The 19,566-nt window shown below is 40.7% G+C and overlaps 1 protein-coding gene across 1 annotated transcript in view; it reads left to right on the top strand.

Annotated features, from left to right (window-relative positions):
• LOC133465163 (matrix metalloproteinase-17-like) overlaps positions 1 to 19,566 on the top strand; it is a 55,702-nt gene continuing 36,136 nt past the window's right edge. The window contains exon 1 of the mRNA XM_061747655.1: positions 1 to 472. Coding sequence (XP_061603639.1) covers positions 389 to 472 — 84 coding nt within the window. The 5' untranslated portion in view covers positions 1 to 388. The remainder of the gene's footprint in view (positions 473 to 19,566) is intronic.

Here is a 19,566-nt window from a genome sequence, read left to right as displayed (position 1 = left end):
TTGAATCCAACTGGCCCAGTCCACTCGTGTAATTTACGCGGGTGTACGAGGCACAAAAAAAAGCCCACGCAGCTGCTTTCCGTTTCCCCCAAGCGCGAGAGCTCACAGCACTTTCCGCTTGGAGCGGCAGGGCACAACTCTCATGATGGCCACTTAGCTCGTATTCGCACGGAAAGCAAACTTTTTTTTCCCCTCAGCCACCTGTTTTCATGTGTTTCATGTGTCTGCGCTCCACGGTGAGGTAGCGTAAGAGTTATTCTTTTTTTTTAATTCCCTTTTCATACGCTCGTGACAGACAACCTTCCCCGTGCCGTGGACGTTGTTTCCCGGCTCGTTTTTCGACGTGGCTCCGGTTGTTTCCGAGTGGACGAGGAGCATATGTGCGGAGATGCTGCTGCTGGTGCCCGTTCTGTGGCTACTGCCTCTGAGCCTAGCGGCTCCCCCACAGACCGAGCGGGAGGACACGGGGGTGGTAAGTCGCCTCCCTTTCCTAAGAAGTTTGCCCCTTCTTTTTGACGTCCAAGTGGATTAATGCTGCTCTTTTTTTTTGTGGGGGTTGAATGTTGTGAGGCAAAACGCTCTGAATGGTAAGCAACCGGGAAGTGATGAGGGGAGGAATTAAACTGCACTCTAAAGCAGTGATGGAGAGCCGTGATCCATCGCAATAAATACACACAAGATGTCGTCGCCTTGGCTGTCACGAAACATTTCCAGCTCTGACAGCGCGAGACAATGCGACTTTATAGGATATGTCATTTTCTCTCAGTCATGCTTTGGGAAATGGGGTCACCAGACTTTTTTCTTTTTTTTTTCGTGGCGCCACACGAATAGTTCAAACTGATGAACATTTTAACAGGGAGCTCAGTGATATGACTTTTGTTTTGTGCATCTTTTGATAATCTTATTTTTGAATGATGTTGAAACTGGAGTGAATACGGTTTACACATGTCTGGGTGGGTGTGTTCCCTGGAGGTGTTCAATCATTAAAATTCAATAAACAATAATGTTCTGATATTTCAATTCCCACTGGATCAGAAAGTCAAAGCTCGTTATTTTTAGGCGCTTACTCTGTATGGAATGACTCACAACCACAACCTGACTGCTCTCAATGTACGTTTGGGTTCTTCCTCTTAAGTACTGTTTGTCAATAATACATTTTCCAAACTGTTGTCGCAAACAAATCAAGATCGAAATCCCTCACAAAGCAGCACGCTTTCCTTTCAAAACATGATTTCAACATGCCCTCCACTTTTACACAGAGGCAGTGAGGGATAAAGGCTCAGAGTTTGGAAAATCTAATCACAACATCAGTCCCTACTGGAAAAAAAGTCTGAAACGCTAAAAATCTATCCGATCGCTCTGTTTTTATCCTATACTCTACATGACTAACAATGGCCCACTTCTGAAGTGCGTGGACGTGGACAAAGTCACCCAAAATCTTACTTTGCCTTCATTTTATATCACTATATTTACAAACCAGATCGCACTGATGTCATCTTTAAAGAGGGCATGTTTGTATGCTATATGCGGATTACTATTCTAAGCTGTTATGTATTCACAGGAGTTATATCATCCATTCACGTCTTTCTTCAGCAACAGCATTCATATACAATATCGGAGCTAATTGGCATTTCTAATTAGCGTCAGGTGATAAGTTTAATGAGGGGACAAAATATGACAGACTGAACTGCTGCTGACATCATACTTTTTATAGTAATGGCTTTTGAAGCAGATGCTTTTGTCTCCCATAACAAATTTATGCCTCAAGACACTAGAACATTCCCCCCGACGCTCTTAAGCATCTGGGTTTTTAGTGTCTCTCCGGTGTCCCATCTTTTGTTCTGCCTCAAACCAAATTTGATGATGGACATTGGCTTGGATCTTTTGCATTGTTTCCCATTCCCTGGGAATGGGAACCTCTGCCCTGATAGTTCAAAGATCTGTTGCAAACTTGGCAGAGGCCAAATAATGACATACCAGGGCATTGGGTTCACTGGACCATGACTTTTGCTATGAGTAAATATAGCTTGACCACCTGCACTGAATTCATGTGGATGTGTTCGTTAAGAGATGTGTCGTTCCTTTTTAAACATTGTTCGAGGGGAGTCACAACTACGTATAAAGCAGACTCCCCATGGCACCAGACTTCATCTCAACTCTACTTTCCTGAGTTTGAGTCATTTGGTTCTCCACTTCAAAGTATTACTGCGGGGAACAAAACGAAAAAAAACACTGCATTGAACATATGACTCATGTCACACGCTAACAACAGAACGTGGCTATCCTGCGTTCTTGGTGTGGTTGTTGGTCACACTAAAACGATTTGGAACATCGATCCATCCATCCATCCATCCATCCATTCTCTGTACCACTTCTCCTCACTAGGGATGCGGGTGGGCTGGAGCCTATCCCAGCTGACTTTGGACAAGATGCGGGGTACTCCTTGAATGGGTTGCCAGCCAATCGCAGGTCACATATGGACAAACAACCATTCACACTCACATTCACACTTACAGACAATTTAAAGTCTTCAATTAACCTACTATAAATGTTTTTGGAATGAGGCAGAAAACCGGAGTACCTGGAGAAAACCTATGCAGGCACGGGGAGAACATGCAAACTCCACACAGGAAGGCTGGAGCCGGATTTGAACCCACAACTGTAAGGTGGATGTACCAACTACTCGGCAACTATGCTGCGGGTTTTGCAAACCTTAGCCAATTTTTAAAATATGAGAGATCACACACGGGGGTAAAACTGGTATGTGCGTTGGCACTGCTTTCCGAGTGTGTGGTGTACTCGAGATGAGTAACCCAGCATAACACACATAATGAAATCTCCTACAACAAAATGAGTATCCTACATGTCAGAGGTAATACCAAGACTGACCTGTGAGGCAGCAAAGTGCTATAAGCTGCTGGAAAATATAAACGTTTACGTAAGTATATGAAAGACTACGAAAGTAGACGTAGAAGAAGAAATTTGAACGAGCTAGGCAAGCTTTTAGTTTATCTGTGAATTACATTGTTGTTACAAAGGTTTCTCCTTGCCATTTTCATTGTGTTGAATGACTTGGGACTTGAGGCCGAAATTGGACCACACTCGTGAGGATTTCATTTTTGAAATATTGAGTTGGTTCAATATTTACGACTGTAGGCCGCGACTGTTTTCCCAGCAGTTCGGGGAGGAAAAATCAGTCTTATCTCACAACACATTACATCGAGATCCCTCTTTAGATCCAAATATGCGACTTTGTTGACTAATGTTAGTCTCATCGTTTTGTTGACTGACATCTACATGTTCCCACAAGATTTGTTTGTGCATTTAAATATGATTTGTCTTTAAATCAGCTTTAATTGCAATGCTGTAGACTAGAAACGTATTCTATGAGTCATGCTGTTTTTTTTCTGGTGTGGCCCATCAGCTTCTGAAAGAGCCATCTGGGTCTATTAGATGTTCAACTCTCCTCATGAGCTAGTTTTTACTTGATAACTGAATCAATCATGCTGTGTTGTGTTTTTGTGACCCAGCAAACCAAAATGATGAGCCCCAGAGAGATGAATTCACATTCTCAGTCAAAAAAGCAGATTTTCCATATCACCGGTGAAATAATTTTTGTATTAATGGATAATTTTATTTCACATCAGGTGCTGCTTTTTGCTACCCATGCCCGAGTATTAGACAGTATAAGTGTTATTTTCTTAAATGGATTATGTGAGGGCGGCACGGTGGTGGACTGGTTAGAGCGTCTGCCTCATGGTTCTGAGGACTGGGGTTCAAACCCCGGCCCCGCCTGTGTGGAGTTTGCATGTTCTCCCTGTGCCTGCGTGGGTTTTCTCCCACATCCCAAAAACATGCATGCTAGGTTAATTGAAGACTCTTACATTGCCCGTAGGTGTGAATCTGAGTGTGAATGGTTGTTTGTTTATGTGTGCCCTGCGATTGGCTGGCAACCAGTTCAGGGTGTACCCGCCTCCTGCCCGATGATAGCTGGGATAGGCTCCAGCACTCCCGCGACCCTTGTGAGGATAAGCGGCTCAGAAAATGGATGGATGGGTGGATTATGTGAGAATATATAAAAGGTGTCTTGGCTGGCTGACCCTCATTATATCTCGTAGACAACTAAAGAAGGTGATCTTGTTTCATTTTGGCTATAGTTGAGATGCTATTCCTTATTACAAGTCACCGCACCATCCCAGCATGATTGAATGTCATGTTTTAGTCTCATTGAAGTCATCTAGCATGGCATACATATATTGTATACTGCACAATTGTATTGCAAAATTGTTCAGTGGATCCTCAGTGTTTCAATGGTTTCACAGGGCCAACTTAATGGGACCTAAAATTTCCAGGAAAATATGATCCAAAAGCCAAACAAAATTTGTCAATGTCATGTCAGTAATGACATGAGATCTTTTATTGTTTTTATGGTTGACAAAAGTTTGGTTAACAAGTTATCTGCATAACTTTTTGAACATTTCCTAAATGCTGAAATATTACTTAATCACTTAATCATATCCTGTTCAATAATTTTATGATGGTGAACGACAACTAGAATTAATAAATTGGATGGCTGGATGGATGGATGGATGGATTGGATCACTTGGAAAGGGTGGACGTCTGATTGTTTAAACAAAGGCAATGTGTCAATTTCAATAGGGGGATTTGTAGATCCAGATGGGCCACAGACACCATCCCTCCCACCAGTGATTCTTGATTGATTGACTTGAAAATAAGAATCCTCCCCACTGATCAAGCTAGCCTCAGCTGTTGGGAGCAGGTGGATCCAATTTTCAGAATTTAAGTGGGGTTCCTTTATCTCGGCCCAGTTGTGCTCAAAACTGTTGTCCATTTGGGACAAAACTACCCGCCCTCCATTTGGGACAAAACTATCTGCCCACAGAAGCGTGTCAACCCCCCATTCCCCCCTACACACACACACACACACACTCCCACGACCTCCCGCCATTATGCTGCATCACTTCGCTCTTAGTGGAGCTTGTGTGCTGCTGTGTTGCTCTCTTTGAAACTAATTAACTGAACCACAAACTTTAAGCACAGCTCTGAGCCATGCATGCTTTGCTCTTATCTAGTGGATTGCTCAGAAGCGTTTGTAATCCTTGGGTTTGGGAGAGAGTGGGAAATTTCAACATAAAAGCTCAAATATGATCTTAACTGTTTTATATTCATTTTATCAATCTCAAGATGATTGTTTTTGGCGGTTCTTTTTGTGCCGAAGCCCAAGTTCTGTGGTGTATTGAGTTTATCAGCTGCAGATGAAAAAATGAGCTTCATAAATTCTGTGGGAGCACACGCTGTAGCTATTGTTTTATAAAGTACAATTTTGTAAAGTGCTATTTTTCGTATTATAAAACATTGCAGACTTTTTGTTGGTGGTGTTTCATGGGGGCTGGAGCAGATTAATGGCATTTTTATTCATTTCAATGCGAACACGAGTGTTTTAAGTGCTTGGTCACGGAAGCCAAACTCGTAAATCAAGGTACCACTGTACAAGAAATAAAAAGTCGATTTTCCAGAAGTCCCTTTTTCTTTTTTTTTCTTTTAGTTACAGGTACATCTCAATCAATTAGATTATGGTAGAAAAGTCCATTCAGTGCTCATACATTTAGAATGATTAAATACACACGCATACCTTTCATAGGGAAAATATCTATATTTAAAAAAAAAAAATCATAAAATATTGCTGTAAGTTTCACCTTTTTAAATTAAACTGCAAAACTAAATTAGGCTTTTGACACTTGTCATTTATTGAGATGTACCTGTATGCTGCTGATGTGTTTTTGCCCACAGCAATCCTAAATTACTTAAAACACCCCAACCCCCTAAACCCCGCCTCCTTCCCCCTTGCACCTTCCTCCTCCTCCTCCTCCTCCTCTTCTCGTCTGGTTGAATCCAACCGGCCCAGTCCACTCGTGTAACTTACGCGGGTGTACGAGGCACAAAAAAAGCCCATGCAGCTGCTTTCCGTTTCTCACAAGCGCGAGACCCCCAAATTACTAGATACCGCCCTGCTTCGAGCCAGTACCGCGGCCGCTCGGCATGAGAACCAAAGTGCCATTAGGGCTCGTGCATTGATGAAGAAGGCAGCGAGCGAGCTGCGAGAACTAATGTGAATCAGAATCAGAATCAGAATCATCTTTATTTGCCAAGTATGTTCAAAACACACAAGGAATTTGTTACAGATACTCCTCAATCAGTGTGCAAATGGAGCAGATGCTATTCTGGCATGAGTGGCCAGTATATGCAAATAGTGCAGCACGGCGAGACAACTACAGTGAGTGCACGAGTAATACATAATTGGCCCCACAGAAATGTGACAACGAACTCAAATCAAAACATTGCCAGCTTGTTGTAATGGAATTGACACTTTCAACGTACAGTACGTCACTGTAATAAATATGCAATATGCAATTCGGCTCCAAGCGGCATCTTTCTTGTCTTCCCCGATGCGCCGCTCCCCGCAGCTGGGAAAGCCCGTGAGCCTGACTGCTTAGCCAGAAGTGTCTGGATGGCACAGTGAAGCATATTATGAAGTGGGGGGGAAACTAAACCATTAACACCGTTCACACACGTCAGAATGAGCGTGCTCACTTGAACTTTTATCTGGAAGGGCTTTTGACGCAGGCGATTTGGTTATGCCAGCGTGGAAAACATGGGCAACATTTGCTTTGCCACATCCTGTTTCACTTAGCCATTGGCGAGGTGGCGAACCCTGGTTAATGACGAAACTTGTTGAAAAGGTCTCATTCACAGCTTCTCATTGCTTACTGATTGACAGTAATGACTGACAGTTCAGCGTGTAACGTGCATAAAATTCACATTTTCTAGTGAAGAGTGCAGAGGAAACCAAACAGTTGAGACAGAGTGTCAGCCCGACAGTAGCTTTAAGTGTGAAAGTACTGCAGGGGCTTGTGTGGTTTTTTTTATGAGATTGGCAGAATCTACCATATCTTGAAAGGATAATTTGACAAAGAGCTGGTGTTTATCTGGCTGATCAGTGGAGGTCAGCAGCTGCAGCATTTGGCATCTGATCTTTTCAACTGAATAAAATACTTTGGTTATTCAACTAGTTTGTGGTGTAAGGAAGAACATGACATCAGCTAAGGGGAGTTGAGGTACAGCCATACAGACCACCCACATGGCAACTTCTCAGAGCAGAATTATTCTGATCAGTACAACACTGGCAGGGAAACAGGAGTTCCGAACATTCATTTTCTCCATCCCATTTAACACAATAATTCAATAGAAATAATTGTTTTCCTCACGCAGTTAAGAATCACTGGCATACAGTATGCATATAATATTTAATATCATCTTTCTGGGTTGTTTTACCAGCGCTGTGATTACGCCTTCTTATGGAATAGTTCTGCTCCCAAATCAACCTTAAATCCAAGTAAAACTCAGAATAAAAGTCTCTTTTTAGTCACAGCGTGGTTTGGCCTTGACTATTTTTGTTTGATTTCACAACTCTGTTACATTTTAATATTGCGAATGTGGCTTCTCTTTCCAAACTGAGCTTTTCCATGCCAGCTTTATTGAGTTTACCCACTATAGAGCGGCCTGTATAGGAAACCTCAAATCAACGCCATGTGGACCGTTCTATTTTAACCACTATAGCACCGCCCCTCTTCTCTTTGACCAGTTCAAAGTTTGGCTTTGCTGCTACTTTTCAAACGGTTGACCAGATCGTATAATTACAGTGGTTTGTGGTGTATGTGCTGGCTTCAATGCGGACGCCCAAAATAATCTATAGCTTTGCCATCTGAGCTGCCAATAGACTGTTTTAATAACATGATCAAGAAAACCCAAAAGGAATAGCTGTGCTGCTCTAAATTGCTTGCAGAATATGGCAGACTTATATTAAAAGTGGTTTGTTTGAGTGCAACATTTCTTTTTGTCACGCCTGTTTGATATTAGTTCACATGTAAGTTTGAGTCCTGCAACATGATCTCAGATGGTCATTCACAAGTCACAGTTGCTTGGATAAGAAAAAAGAGAAGAGTGATGAGGGTGACTGCACTGGTGGCGTGTGTGTCAGAATAGTTCTGAATCCCATTTCTTGGAAGTGTGAAATGAAGGGATAGGAGGTTGCTCATCGGAGACTGAGTGGGTGGCAGAGAATAAGGTGTCAATGGCCGCAAAGCCTGCATGCTTGCTTCAGTCAGTTTGGTGTGTTTCTCTGATAAGCACATAAAGTATACAGTTGTCAACGTAAATGAGTGGAGACACCCCAACAGATTAGGTAGAATACCATGACGTCACACGTACATTATCTCTGAGTGGCAAAACCTGTAGCTTTCTCAGATGCTACCACCAACAAATCCATCCATGTCATTTGACCAAAGCACAGCAGTAAAGAAAACAAAAAAATAACTTGATGATTTTAGCTTTCTTTTCTACCGCTGTAGTGTGAATGTGTGGCGTGTCAGTCGCAAAGAAGACATTACATGAGGTAAAGTGCTCTGAAGGGAGGCCTAACACTGGTCATAATTTATATTCCAACAGGAAATTCAGATTTCGTTAACGTGATCACTCAGAGACTGGCTAATTAATTGACTTCTCTGTTGCTCGTATTAATGGCACAGGCGTGCTCTTTTGACAATGAAACGGACAGTGCACTGTAGTCTAGTAGGATAGTCAGTTATGTTTTGTTAAAGTACTCAAAGAAAACACAACCGAACATTTTATACTGTACATACCTGTGAGAATATGCCTTCCACGAACCTAATGATAGGTGTTTGGTTCCCACTCTGTCCCTCTAGAAGTGGCCACTAGGCCACCAGGCAGTCTATGTAACAGTTATTTACAAGAGTCACTTATCACTCATCAGTCATTCATTTTTTTTTCCTCACCCACATGTTCAAGTATTAATTACTTTGTGGTCTGAAGAAGAATAACATCTGCTATATACGACTGGTTAGAGCGTCAGCCTCACAGTTCTGAGGACCCGGGTTCAATCCCCGGCCCCGCCTGTGTGGAGTTTGCATGTTCTCCCCGTGCCTGCCTGGGTTTTCTCCGGGCACTCCGGTTTCCTCCCACATCCCAAAAACATGCATTAATTGGTGACTCTAAATTGCCCATAGGTGTGAATGTGAGTGCGAATGGTTGTTTGTTTGTGTGTGCCCTGCGATTGGCTGGCAACCAGTTCAGGGTGTACCCCGCCTCCTGCCCGATGATAGCTGGGATAGGCTCCAGCACACCCGCGACCCTAGTGAGGAGAAGCGGCTCAGAAAATGGATGGATAGATGAACCCAGGTTAGTCACGTTAGCACGCAGGTTAGCAAAGTTACCATGTCAGTCACTCTGTCTTCGCTCAACTGTGTTTAAATTTGCTAGACTTTCTGTTGACATGCCCATAATTCTAAACAAGAACCCTTGAGCTTTAGCTTGCAAGACTAAGTTCTAAAAATAAATCAGAACACATATAGACATAAGCCCTTGTGCACGTGTGCTCACGTATGTATTTTTGTACATACATCGTCAAAGGGTACGTAAACAGCTGTCGTTATTCCTGAGCTCACACCAGAGTGTGGTTCACGATGAGGACCACAACGGTAAAGCATCAAAATGTGTGGCCTTTTTGAGCCACACACGAGGACACACAATTGTCACATGCTTACAATGCATACAGGTTAGAATCTTTGCAAGGGCCTTGAAACATCCATCCATCCATTTTCTGAGCCGCTTCTCCTCACTAGGGTCGCGGGCGTGCTGGAGCCTATCCCAGCTATCATCGGGCAGGTGGCGGGGTACACCCTGAACTGGTTGCCAGCCAATCGCAGGGCACATACAAACAAACAACTATTTGCACTCACATTCACACCTACGGGCAATTTAGGGTCTTCAATTAACCTACCATGCATGATTTTGGGATGTGGGAGAAAACCCACGCAGGCACAGGGAGAACATGCAAACTCCACACAGGCAATTAATGCATGTTTTTGGGATGTGGGAGGAAACCGTAGTGCCCGGAGAAAACCCACGCAGGCACGGGGAGAACATGCAAACTCCACACAGGCGGGGCCGGGGATTGAACCCCGCTCCTCAGAACTGTGAGGCTGACGCTCTAAGCAGTCGTCCACCGTGCCGCCCGGCCTTGAAACAATGTTTCAAAATGTTGATTGAGGAGCTTGGCCCTTTCCTTCAGCTGTTGCGAAGGTTATGCAGTGAAAAAAGAAATAGAAAATAGAAAAGACCTAAGTAACCTCAGTGGGTTCAACATGTCTCGGATGATTTAGTCTCTTGTTCAGGAATACTTTGTCTGGTATGAGGAAGCGGAAGGAGATGATTGAAATGGTAATTGCTGGATGGACATGACACTCACATTATGATGTTAAGTTTTTACTCATTGACTGTGAATGAGTGGTTGTCTCTACAGTATATGTGCCCTGTGATTGACTACATGCTGATCAGTCCAGGGTGTAATCTGCCGTTCACCCGAAGTCAATTGGGATAGCCTCCAGCTCCCCGCGACCCTAATAAGGACAAGCACTATAAAATATCATTGGATGGATGGCTGGATAGATGGAAGCAAAAGCTCCACTACATAACATAATTACAAACAAAACGAAAAAACAAACAACAAACAAAAAATATAGATAAATCGTTAGAGCAGACACTTAGTGCACAGATGCTTTATAAAAAAAACAGGATCAATCAAGAAAAGCCTTCAGTTCTTTGTTCTTTTCAATACAAAATGTTGTACAGTTCCAACAAAACTTGGTGGCCGCATGCAGGCGAATCAATTGAGGCAATGTTTACATGGTTATAGCTGCCAACCTTATTTCCATTAAGTTGTCTGTCCTTCAAAAAATAGTGAAAAAGTGGAGTTAATCCCCATTGGAAGTCAGGGGAAGAATAATATTCCATTGTAAGAATAATATTCCATTGTATTCCATTGTAACCTTTATTGAAGGCAAATTTAAGTAACATATTGTCTTGACTATAACAGAAATGTAAAAATTCATGGAACACTGCTAGTTGTAAAAATAATAATAATAATAATTTAAAAGAAATTTAAAAAGGTACTTAGCAGATGTTCCTGTCACACTTGTTAAAATAGATTAATTACTGTATTAGGGCTTGGCGATGAATCAATAAAACTGTTTTTTCTTTTGTACCGAGTTACAAAAAGATTATTTATTCCCCTTAGCATCTTCCATTGCTTGCTGACGTCCACTTTTACACTGAGGACCTGGCAGCGGTGAGAGAAGAGCCAGTTTACTAAAGAAAGACCATTTTGTCAGTCATTTGGAATTGTTTGGGTTTACAGCATCAAACACAAAGCAAAATGAGCAGTCGCGCTGGCACCTTTTGACTCTGCGCTCCTTTAATCTACTCAGAGGTGTCACAGGTTTGGTTGACATCTTGATGTTATGCATAATGGTGAGTCGCAGTTTAGAGACTTACAGGCTTATTTTATTGGGGCATTCCACTTCAAAAGATTTTTCACTGTACAGGGAGTCCTTAATTTACAATTCCAATTTACGACATTTTGAGGTTATGAATGTGTGTTTGTGTGTGTGTGTGTGTGTCAAGAAATTTTGATACTACAATGTTAGTGTAGGTCAGTCATGGACTACGTCATGTTCCGCCCCCTGTATCTATATTTGAAGCTGCCTTGGGTGGCTAAGAAAAGTCTATAGTATATGGGAAGAAAAGGGCCACAATTTGAACAATGCCATCATGATTGGAGAGAACATATTTTGAAGTCTGACAGTGTGCAGATGCCCAGGCCATCGTTTCAGGTTGTTACAGCAGAAGTTGCAAATGGCAAAAAGAGAATGCGGGAAAGCTTTTGATTCCGAGAGGGCGAGCATTCGCTGAGCTTCATATACATGACCACATTCCATTTAGAAAATGTCACCACAAACACGTGTTTGTCCCCTTTAGCAGGTATATAAAACTGAATGAAAATTAAAGGCAAGGTTTTCGAAAATAAATAAAGCAATGGAACGACCAACAACAGATGGCAAAATGTCCCAACTACAAATTTAATTGGAGGCCCTTGAAATAAACTACCCTCCATTACTGTTGTACAAACAGCTGTTGATAAAGAACATAATGTAATGGTTTCATTTTAATCCTTAGTCTCTCACACACGCGCGCATACAAATGTGATAAATTGGTTATTTTTTTTCCTATTAAATGTCAAGGAAATGCCTTTCACAACCTCCACATGAATGCCATGTGTGTGTCGGAGTGAGCACATTTAAAGCATCAGAATCTTCTGCATCCTTTTCACTAGGCTTTACACGATCAGGATTTTTGGGGCTGATCGGCGATCAGTGAGTTTAAAACACCGATAACCGATCCGATTACAAGATGGAGGAATGGGTCTATTTAAATGACCTGTTCATTTACTGTATATACTTGTGTACTTAATTGCTCAAAAAAAAATTATATTTACAATAAATAATGTATCTTTGATCATCTATTTATGCCAATGAGGCATAGTGACAGACAGAACCAATGAATGGTCTTCTATTTGAAGGCAGGAAGTACATACAGTAATTAATGTTTCCACTTTTTGTTACATTTTTGTTTGTTGCCGTGAGATTTTTCAATTGTAAAATATGTTCCTTGGCTCCATAAAGGTTGGAAATCACTGCTCTAGTCAGATCGTGTATTCTAATCAGTCAGGTCAAACCAACATTACAACGTGACAGAACTAATGGGTGCTAACTTACTGTAATTAAATTACTTTATTGTAATTAAATTACTTCACCCACACTGAAACTTTCCAGCATGATTCGACAGAACGGCGGCATGTTTACGTACAACCGTTAGCGCTAGCACCAGCTTGGTAGGCTATATAACGTGTTTATTGCCTGCTTGCGAGCCGTAACGTATTAAAAGTATGTGAACATACCACAAGCAAGCCTTAAAACAAATTTCTTCTCCTATCCTGAGCACCGGTGACCACCAACACACGTTTCCCCCCCATTTTGGCCTTATAATACAGTCGGCGCGATCCACTCTTGTTGTCGCCGCCACGGTAACGAGTGTATCAGATCGCATTTGAGTTGACAAAATAAAAAAAACGGGATTTGGTGGTATCGGAATACAAGATTTCATTGCAGTAGTCTGACATAGTGCAATCGTAGTCTGCTCCGGGCATTACATGTTGTCTGTCTCAGACTTGTCTGTACCACACCGCCGAAAGTTTTTTTTTTTTTTAAATAACTTTATTGGCCATCAGATATTTACAGTACTAGGTCAAAAGACATCCGACAAGGCTTAAAATAGACTCGCTTTTGGATTCAAATATACTGTGCACAATAGCGACACGGATGCAATGTCTTTTGCGGAGCCGATCAGTAATGTCATTGATCGGATCGGCGAATTCTGACATTAAAGCCGATCAGCCGATCAGCATAAAATGCTAATTATCGGCCGATACTGATCAGGCCAATAAAATCGGTGTAAAGTCTACTTTTCACCAAATCAGACTGGTGTCTCATTATATGCACCCTGTTCCTCCAGCACAGCCCAATACTTCCTGGAGTGAAACGACTAAGCCTTCTAGCAAAGATGGGGGTTAATTCGGAACACAACATGCACTGGGCTGAAATCTAAACTAATGGATGCTTCCATCCTCTTCTGTTCCAGTTCACTGCATATGGTCCAATTAATTCTCATTGATCCTAATGACCAATAAAGACTTGGCCTAAATTAAAATGTGATGAGATTTGGACACAAGCACTCCTCATGAAAAAATCTTCTAGAGAGCAATTGATGAATGTAGCCGTCACCTCAACATGTGTGGAGAGTCACAGTTCTGCCCGTCTTTCTAGATTTGATATGTATGCATTATTAGTTGTGTGTATGCACGTTTGTAGATGGGTAAATTTCGTGAAAAAATGTCATTAAATGTTTAAAGTGATACAGGAATTCCGACATGTCTTGCAATGAAAATTATATAATAAATATTACCTCCTCAAAATTTTGACATTTAAATTTTACTAAATTTAGGCCTAATTATCCTTAAAAATGGAACTTAATCTTAAATCCACGGTTCATAGGTATTGCAACATACACAATAAATGTTCATGTATTTTATTTGAAAAGAATTTGACAAATCTGTAAGTAGGGCTTCTGAGAAGAAAAATACTTTAAGTCAATAGTGCATTTTGTTGACTGGAGATAAGAGATAACTGCTATAGATCGTTTTCCTCAATAAATATCAACAAGTATTAATATAGCATTGGAAAATGTCTTGAAGTCTTCAGTATTCTTAAATTTCTGTTTCTTAAACCAGCAATAGCCTGGTCAAATTGTAAAATGTCACATAACAGGTTCAACACATCTTCAAAAGTGAATCTCCTTAAACTGTAATTTGACCGAATATGATAAATATGATTCTAGGCCAATTAATCATGTCATATTTTACTTTTTAAATCTATTACTTCTTCTATACTTTCTCCTATACCAATTAAAGTTTAGCCAAGCAGTGATGAAAACATAGAAACTAGATCATGAGAGGGCTGCTCTGTAGAGGAAAATGTATTAACACTCACTCAGCTCAGCAATGTCAATACTCCTTTTTAATTAATGACTTCTTCCCTAAGTAGAGTAATCCATTAACTTGTTCATTCAATATCCACTCCAAAGTAGGGATGAGCATTTTACTACATTTCCTTGATTGACGATGGTGAAAATTAATAATCAATTATTGGATTTAAGAGTTGTTGTTTTTTTATAATTATTAAAACAAGGTAATGATGTGTAACAAGACAAAAATGGAACACTTCTTCAGAACGCAAAACTATTTGAGACTGAATAAACGGTGCCTCTGCTGGTTTCCGCCCTGTAGTGCACTTCATTTTCCCTTAATTACTTCAAAACATGATTAAGCGATCATTTAATTGACTCATGGATTATTACATTATGTCAGTCCCTACTCCAAACATTTTGGATGATTGAGGTTAGGTTTTCTGTAGGTGCTAGTCAAACCAATCTGTCTCCTCCCCCAAACCAGATGTCTGGCGTTGTATCAAGACTCACTGTTGAGAGGCAGCATGGTGCCACAGGGCATCCAAACAAAGAAAGATTAGTAGTAGATGAAAAAATAGAAGAAGCTGGGTTAACTGGTATCTTATTTGGTAACTACATTGAGGTTGCAAACTCTATTATCATTTGTATTGTTTCGGTTTTTTTTTGTTTTTTTTCATGTCACAATCATGGAGTTTGTGGAAGGATTTGTGATCATAAATACTAAACAGGTTTAACATTTATGAAGATCTAGGAGTAAAAATCAGTCTCAACACACCCCACACCACAGAATAATTGCTCGGGTTAATCTTTTAGATAGATTATACAACTGGGCCTTTGCGTTGACTTTGATCAGAAGAGAGGCAACATGCTCAAATTAGACACAATTACTGGTATGTGCATTCTCCCCTTGATAAAAAAGAAGGAAAATTTGACTACACACTACTTTTCCTATTCTGTTCTATTCTTGTGTAGCTTGGTAACCTTTCTCAGTGTCCGGGATAGCTAGGAACAATATCAACACTATAATAGACTGGGTGGCTCCGTGACCCTCTGGGAGTCATCAAGGTCACAAGGTTAAATTTCTCTGACTGGGTCGTTTCCTGTCAGTGAGAAAGAACATGAAGGGAGCCAGCAGCTGTGCATAGGCTTAAACAGGGATGGATTGTGGGTCCGAGGAAGTCACATACATGAGGTGATGTTTCGCAGGGTCGTTGCTGTGGTGACACCATAGCCACGGAACTTGTGTGTGTGCGTATGTGTGCGTGACTGCTATTCATTAAAGGGTGTGATGTCAGTGTCACAAACAAAGGTAAGGATGTGTGTGTGGTCCAATTTAGCTTCCTTGAATACAGAGGTCATTATATGCAAGGGATCCATGGCGGGTGGGGGGGTGCTCATGTCGTGACTTAAGGATGACTGACCCACTGGACAGAAAATAATATTTAAATTTTGCCTAGACATAAAATCTACCAAATTGTCTCTGTCAACCTTCTTTCTTTGTATTCCGCGTTCTTTTCTTTCTTTTTAACAGGTTACACTATGGACTGTGTAATGTACAGTATGTATATATATATATATATATATATATGTATATTAATTAATGAATATGGTGGAGGAATGGATTAATGACATTTCAATTCATTACAATCCTGAAAACTAATTTGACTGATTTGACTAGTGATTGAGTTAAAAGCTTGGTCGAAGAATGAACTGAACTGAACTAAACTAAATTAATTTAAGGTACCACTGTATACCACCTTAAATTAGCCTTTGACTCCCTCACTGTGGAAAGTATAAATTTAGGGATCACTTGACTTTTCGTCCAAACACTACCCACAGATGTCCACTAACTCACTGAAATTCCTTTTCGCCTTTTGCATAGATTCTCAGGGTCTAATAACTTCTGCAATCATGAGACCTTTTCATCACCAGCCTTCCTCCCAGCTATTGAGTTGTTCAGGAGGACAAGCCAAAGTTCGCATGCAGTTCCTCAACAACTAAAAAAAAAAACTGATGAAAAATTGTCAATATCACATTCAAAGAAATGTCCTTGCTTGCCCAGTGTTCCCACACATTCCTCTTTCCTCTCTAGTTTCAGACGCGACACTAGTGCATCAATTTAGCACTTTGTCCACATTAATCAATGTCTCTCTTGCACAGAGCCTGGCTTTCTTCTTCAGATCTGTTTGCAATGAACAAGCAGATGTCTTGTAGGAGAAATGTGATTCACCCTCAGCTGCATATCAATAAACACAATGTAAAAGAGGATTTAATTAGGTTTTGTGTGGGTGATGTCAGACACCAAAGCCTCATAGATTAAAAGCTCTAAATGTACGCAAGTGCATTTGTCCCACAAAAATACTCTCCTCCCTTTAAGATACATGACTGTATGCTACCAATACAATATAGATCTTTATACTATAAATATGACCAACTCAAATGAGGTGTAAGATGATGTATACCTCCAAGATTTTAATGTTCATGGCTTTGCACATACTATATATAAGCACTATAGATGTTTTTCGCTCTGAATGTGAATTTCTGACTTTTTTTCCCCCTACGGATTTGAAGCTTCTCGCTCATGCCAAAGCTTTCTGTATTAAAAGATTACAGGTTCCTGTGTCCAGGATTACCGAGGTGCAAACATCCTCACATCCAAATACAGTAGCACACAATGGGAGTAAGTCAAAGTCGGCAGAGAAGCTACTTAAGCCTAAATGAGGTGTGGATGTGGAGGATAGTGGAAGGCAGCACATTTGTGCTGTGTGTATCCATAGTGATTTTATTTCATTATTATGATTATTATTTATTATGATTATTATTATTATAAAATGCAGCAATTCTATGTATGTTTGGCACATTATAAATCATAAATAGGAGCAACCTAAGATTAAATTGACTTAAAATGGATTAACAACAAACTTGCCTTGGTGTTAAATTTTGGGTGGAGATGCAGAACCAAAAACAATTTCATCCCTAGTTGTAGAGGAAGCTACTGTTGTGAGGTAAAAAAATTTTCCTGCTGCCGCTTTACACTTCCACATCTAACATTCATTTGTGTTTCCAATGGCTTGTTTGTGTTTGTCTACAAATATTTTAGCTTCTGCTTGGACTTCGGTATCTCCAGGAGCAGCTGGTCAGCTGAACTAAGGCGGGAAAGGTGGGGAGCAAGACCATTTTGTGATTTGTGGGGGAAAAAATAATTAAAACAATTAAGAATCTTAAAAGAAACTGTAAAGTGCAAAGCCAGCCAGTGGAGTGATGCCAGAATAGAAGTTTTTTGCTCCCTCTTACGCTCCAGTTAATAGATGAGCAGCAGTGTTGTGAACCAACTGGGGATGATTTGATGGAGGACTGGCTGACTCCACAGTCAAGTGCATTACAGTAATCCAGCCAAGATGTAATAAAGGCATGGAATACTCTTTCAAAGTGCTGCTGTATACGAAAAGGCTTCACTTTTTCCAGCTGCTTGATGTGTAAAAAGATGGACTGTACCGCACCAATTTGCCGATCCAATTGAAATAGTAATTAATAATCATAATAATAGTGGAATGAAAGCCCGGATTGTTTGGGAAGAAAATTGCACCTGTAAAGGCAATTAAAGCTTTTTCTGTATATGTGGTGCATGGATCCATCGCCAAACACAAATACCGGACTCTGGCCGTCACTTGAAAGTGGGTCAGGATCTTTCCATAGCCTATGTGGTCATGTCATGGGCAAAGAAACTCTGTGGAGGTGGTTATTATGTAAATTAGCCCCACTGTTGTGCAACAGTGCAGAATGGCTCACTCACTGTCACGTTTTAAGAAACAAGTAGATACAATTTTTTTTACTAGGTTGTTTAATTTCACAGTTGATGGTGGGCATGCCCCTTAAAAGACCCAATTCAACCCATTTGCATACAAGCAATTAAAAAGTCAATTTTCCATAATATGTCCCTTTTAACTTGTATAACAAGTGAACAACGCAGTGACTTATGCTTGGGAGGTGACTTTTTTCACATAAATCATTATTATTGTGAACTTATCGTACTGAGGATCCAGGATGAAGACTTGATATTTTTCCCCATCACCAGTGCATTTTTGCGGTGGCATCAAGTGGTGAATCTCTTTAAATATATTATGAAGAGCTGTTGAGTCGAAAAAGCTCTATTTAGTATTACTATATGGTCAAAGCAGCAAAGGAAAGGGCATGATAGCGTCTTGTGACGACGATCACGGTTTCTTTGCGACTAAACATTGCGTGAACCTTTTATTCATTTGCTGTTGAGCTTAGTGGAAGTAAAAGAAAAACACAAACGTGGCATTAAGCCCGAAAATGTTCACTGATTCTAACCCTCACAAGACATGCTGAAGTCTTGTTTTATGTCATGCACGATGCCATTTTAAATACATTTTATTTATTCATTTATTTATTTTTTTACAGGGACACTGTCCCAAAAATTGCAGTCGAGCTCCATATTCTACAACAACATGGCTCTCGGACTTCAGAAGATCAGCTGTACAAGCACATTCATTGCTCAGACAACATAAGTTTCACAAAAGTGAACAAAATCATGTCTGGTTATTTAAAAAGCTAACAATGGAAGAGATGAAAGTCCTAAATCTTTTCTGAAACTCATCTGTGGCGAGATGGAAGAAAAGTGACCTCCATGAACATTGTGGCTATAATCAGACAGGACTGGCAAGACTTGTACAAAGCCCCATAACCCTGTGCACATTAGCTGCATCATTCATGGTTGTAGCGGCTGACCTCAACAATAACCTGCCATTGGTGTCTTACAGCAGCCTTATATACAAGTAGAGACTAGAGTGTGAAACTTGATTCAGTTTCACCAACAGGGCTCAACAGTGAGTGTGCGTTACATGCACTTGTGATGGCAAGTATAAGTGTAAAAAGTGTTTATTAGCAATTAGCACAAATTACAAAAATGCCCTATCACTATATTGAAGATGTAGTGAAATTGTTACATAGTGTGCTTTGACAAAAACACAAAGGTGAGATGGATGTAAAGGGGTCACCAACCAGGTAGCCCCCAAGGACCACCGA

Source organism: Phyllopteryx taeniolatus, chromosome 15 (genome assembly GCF_024500385.1).
Source record: "Phyllopteryx taeniolatus isolate TA_2022b chromosome 15, UOR_Ptae_1.2, whole genome shotgun sequence".
Lineage (NCBI taxonomy): Eukaryota > Metazoa > Chordata > Actinopteri > Syngnathiformes > Syngnathidae > Phyllopteryx > Phyllopteryx taeniolatus.
Note: the sequence above shows the minus strand (reverse complement) of the source record. Positions and strands in the feature narration are given on the sequence as shown.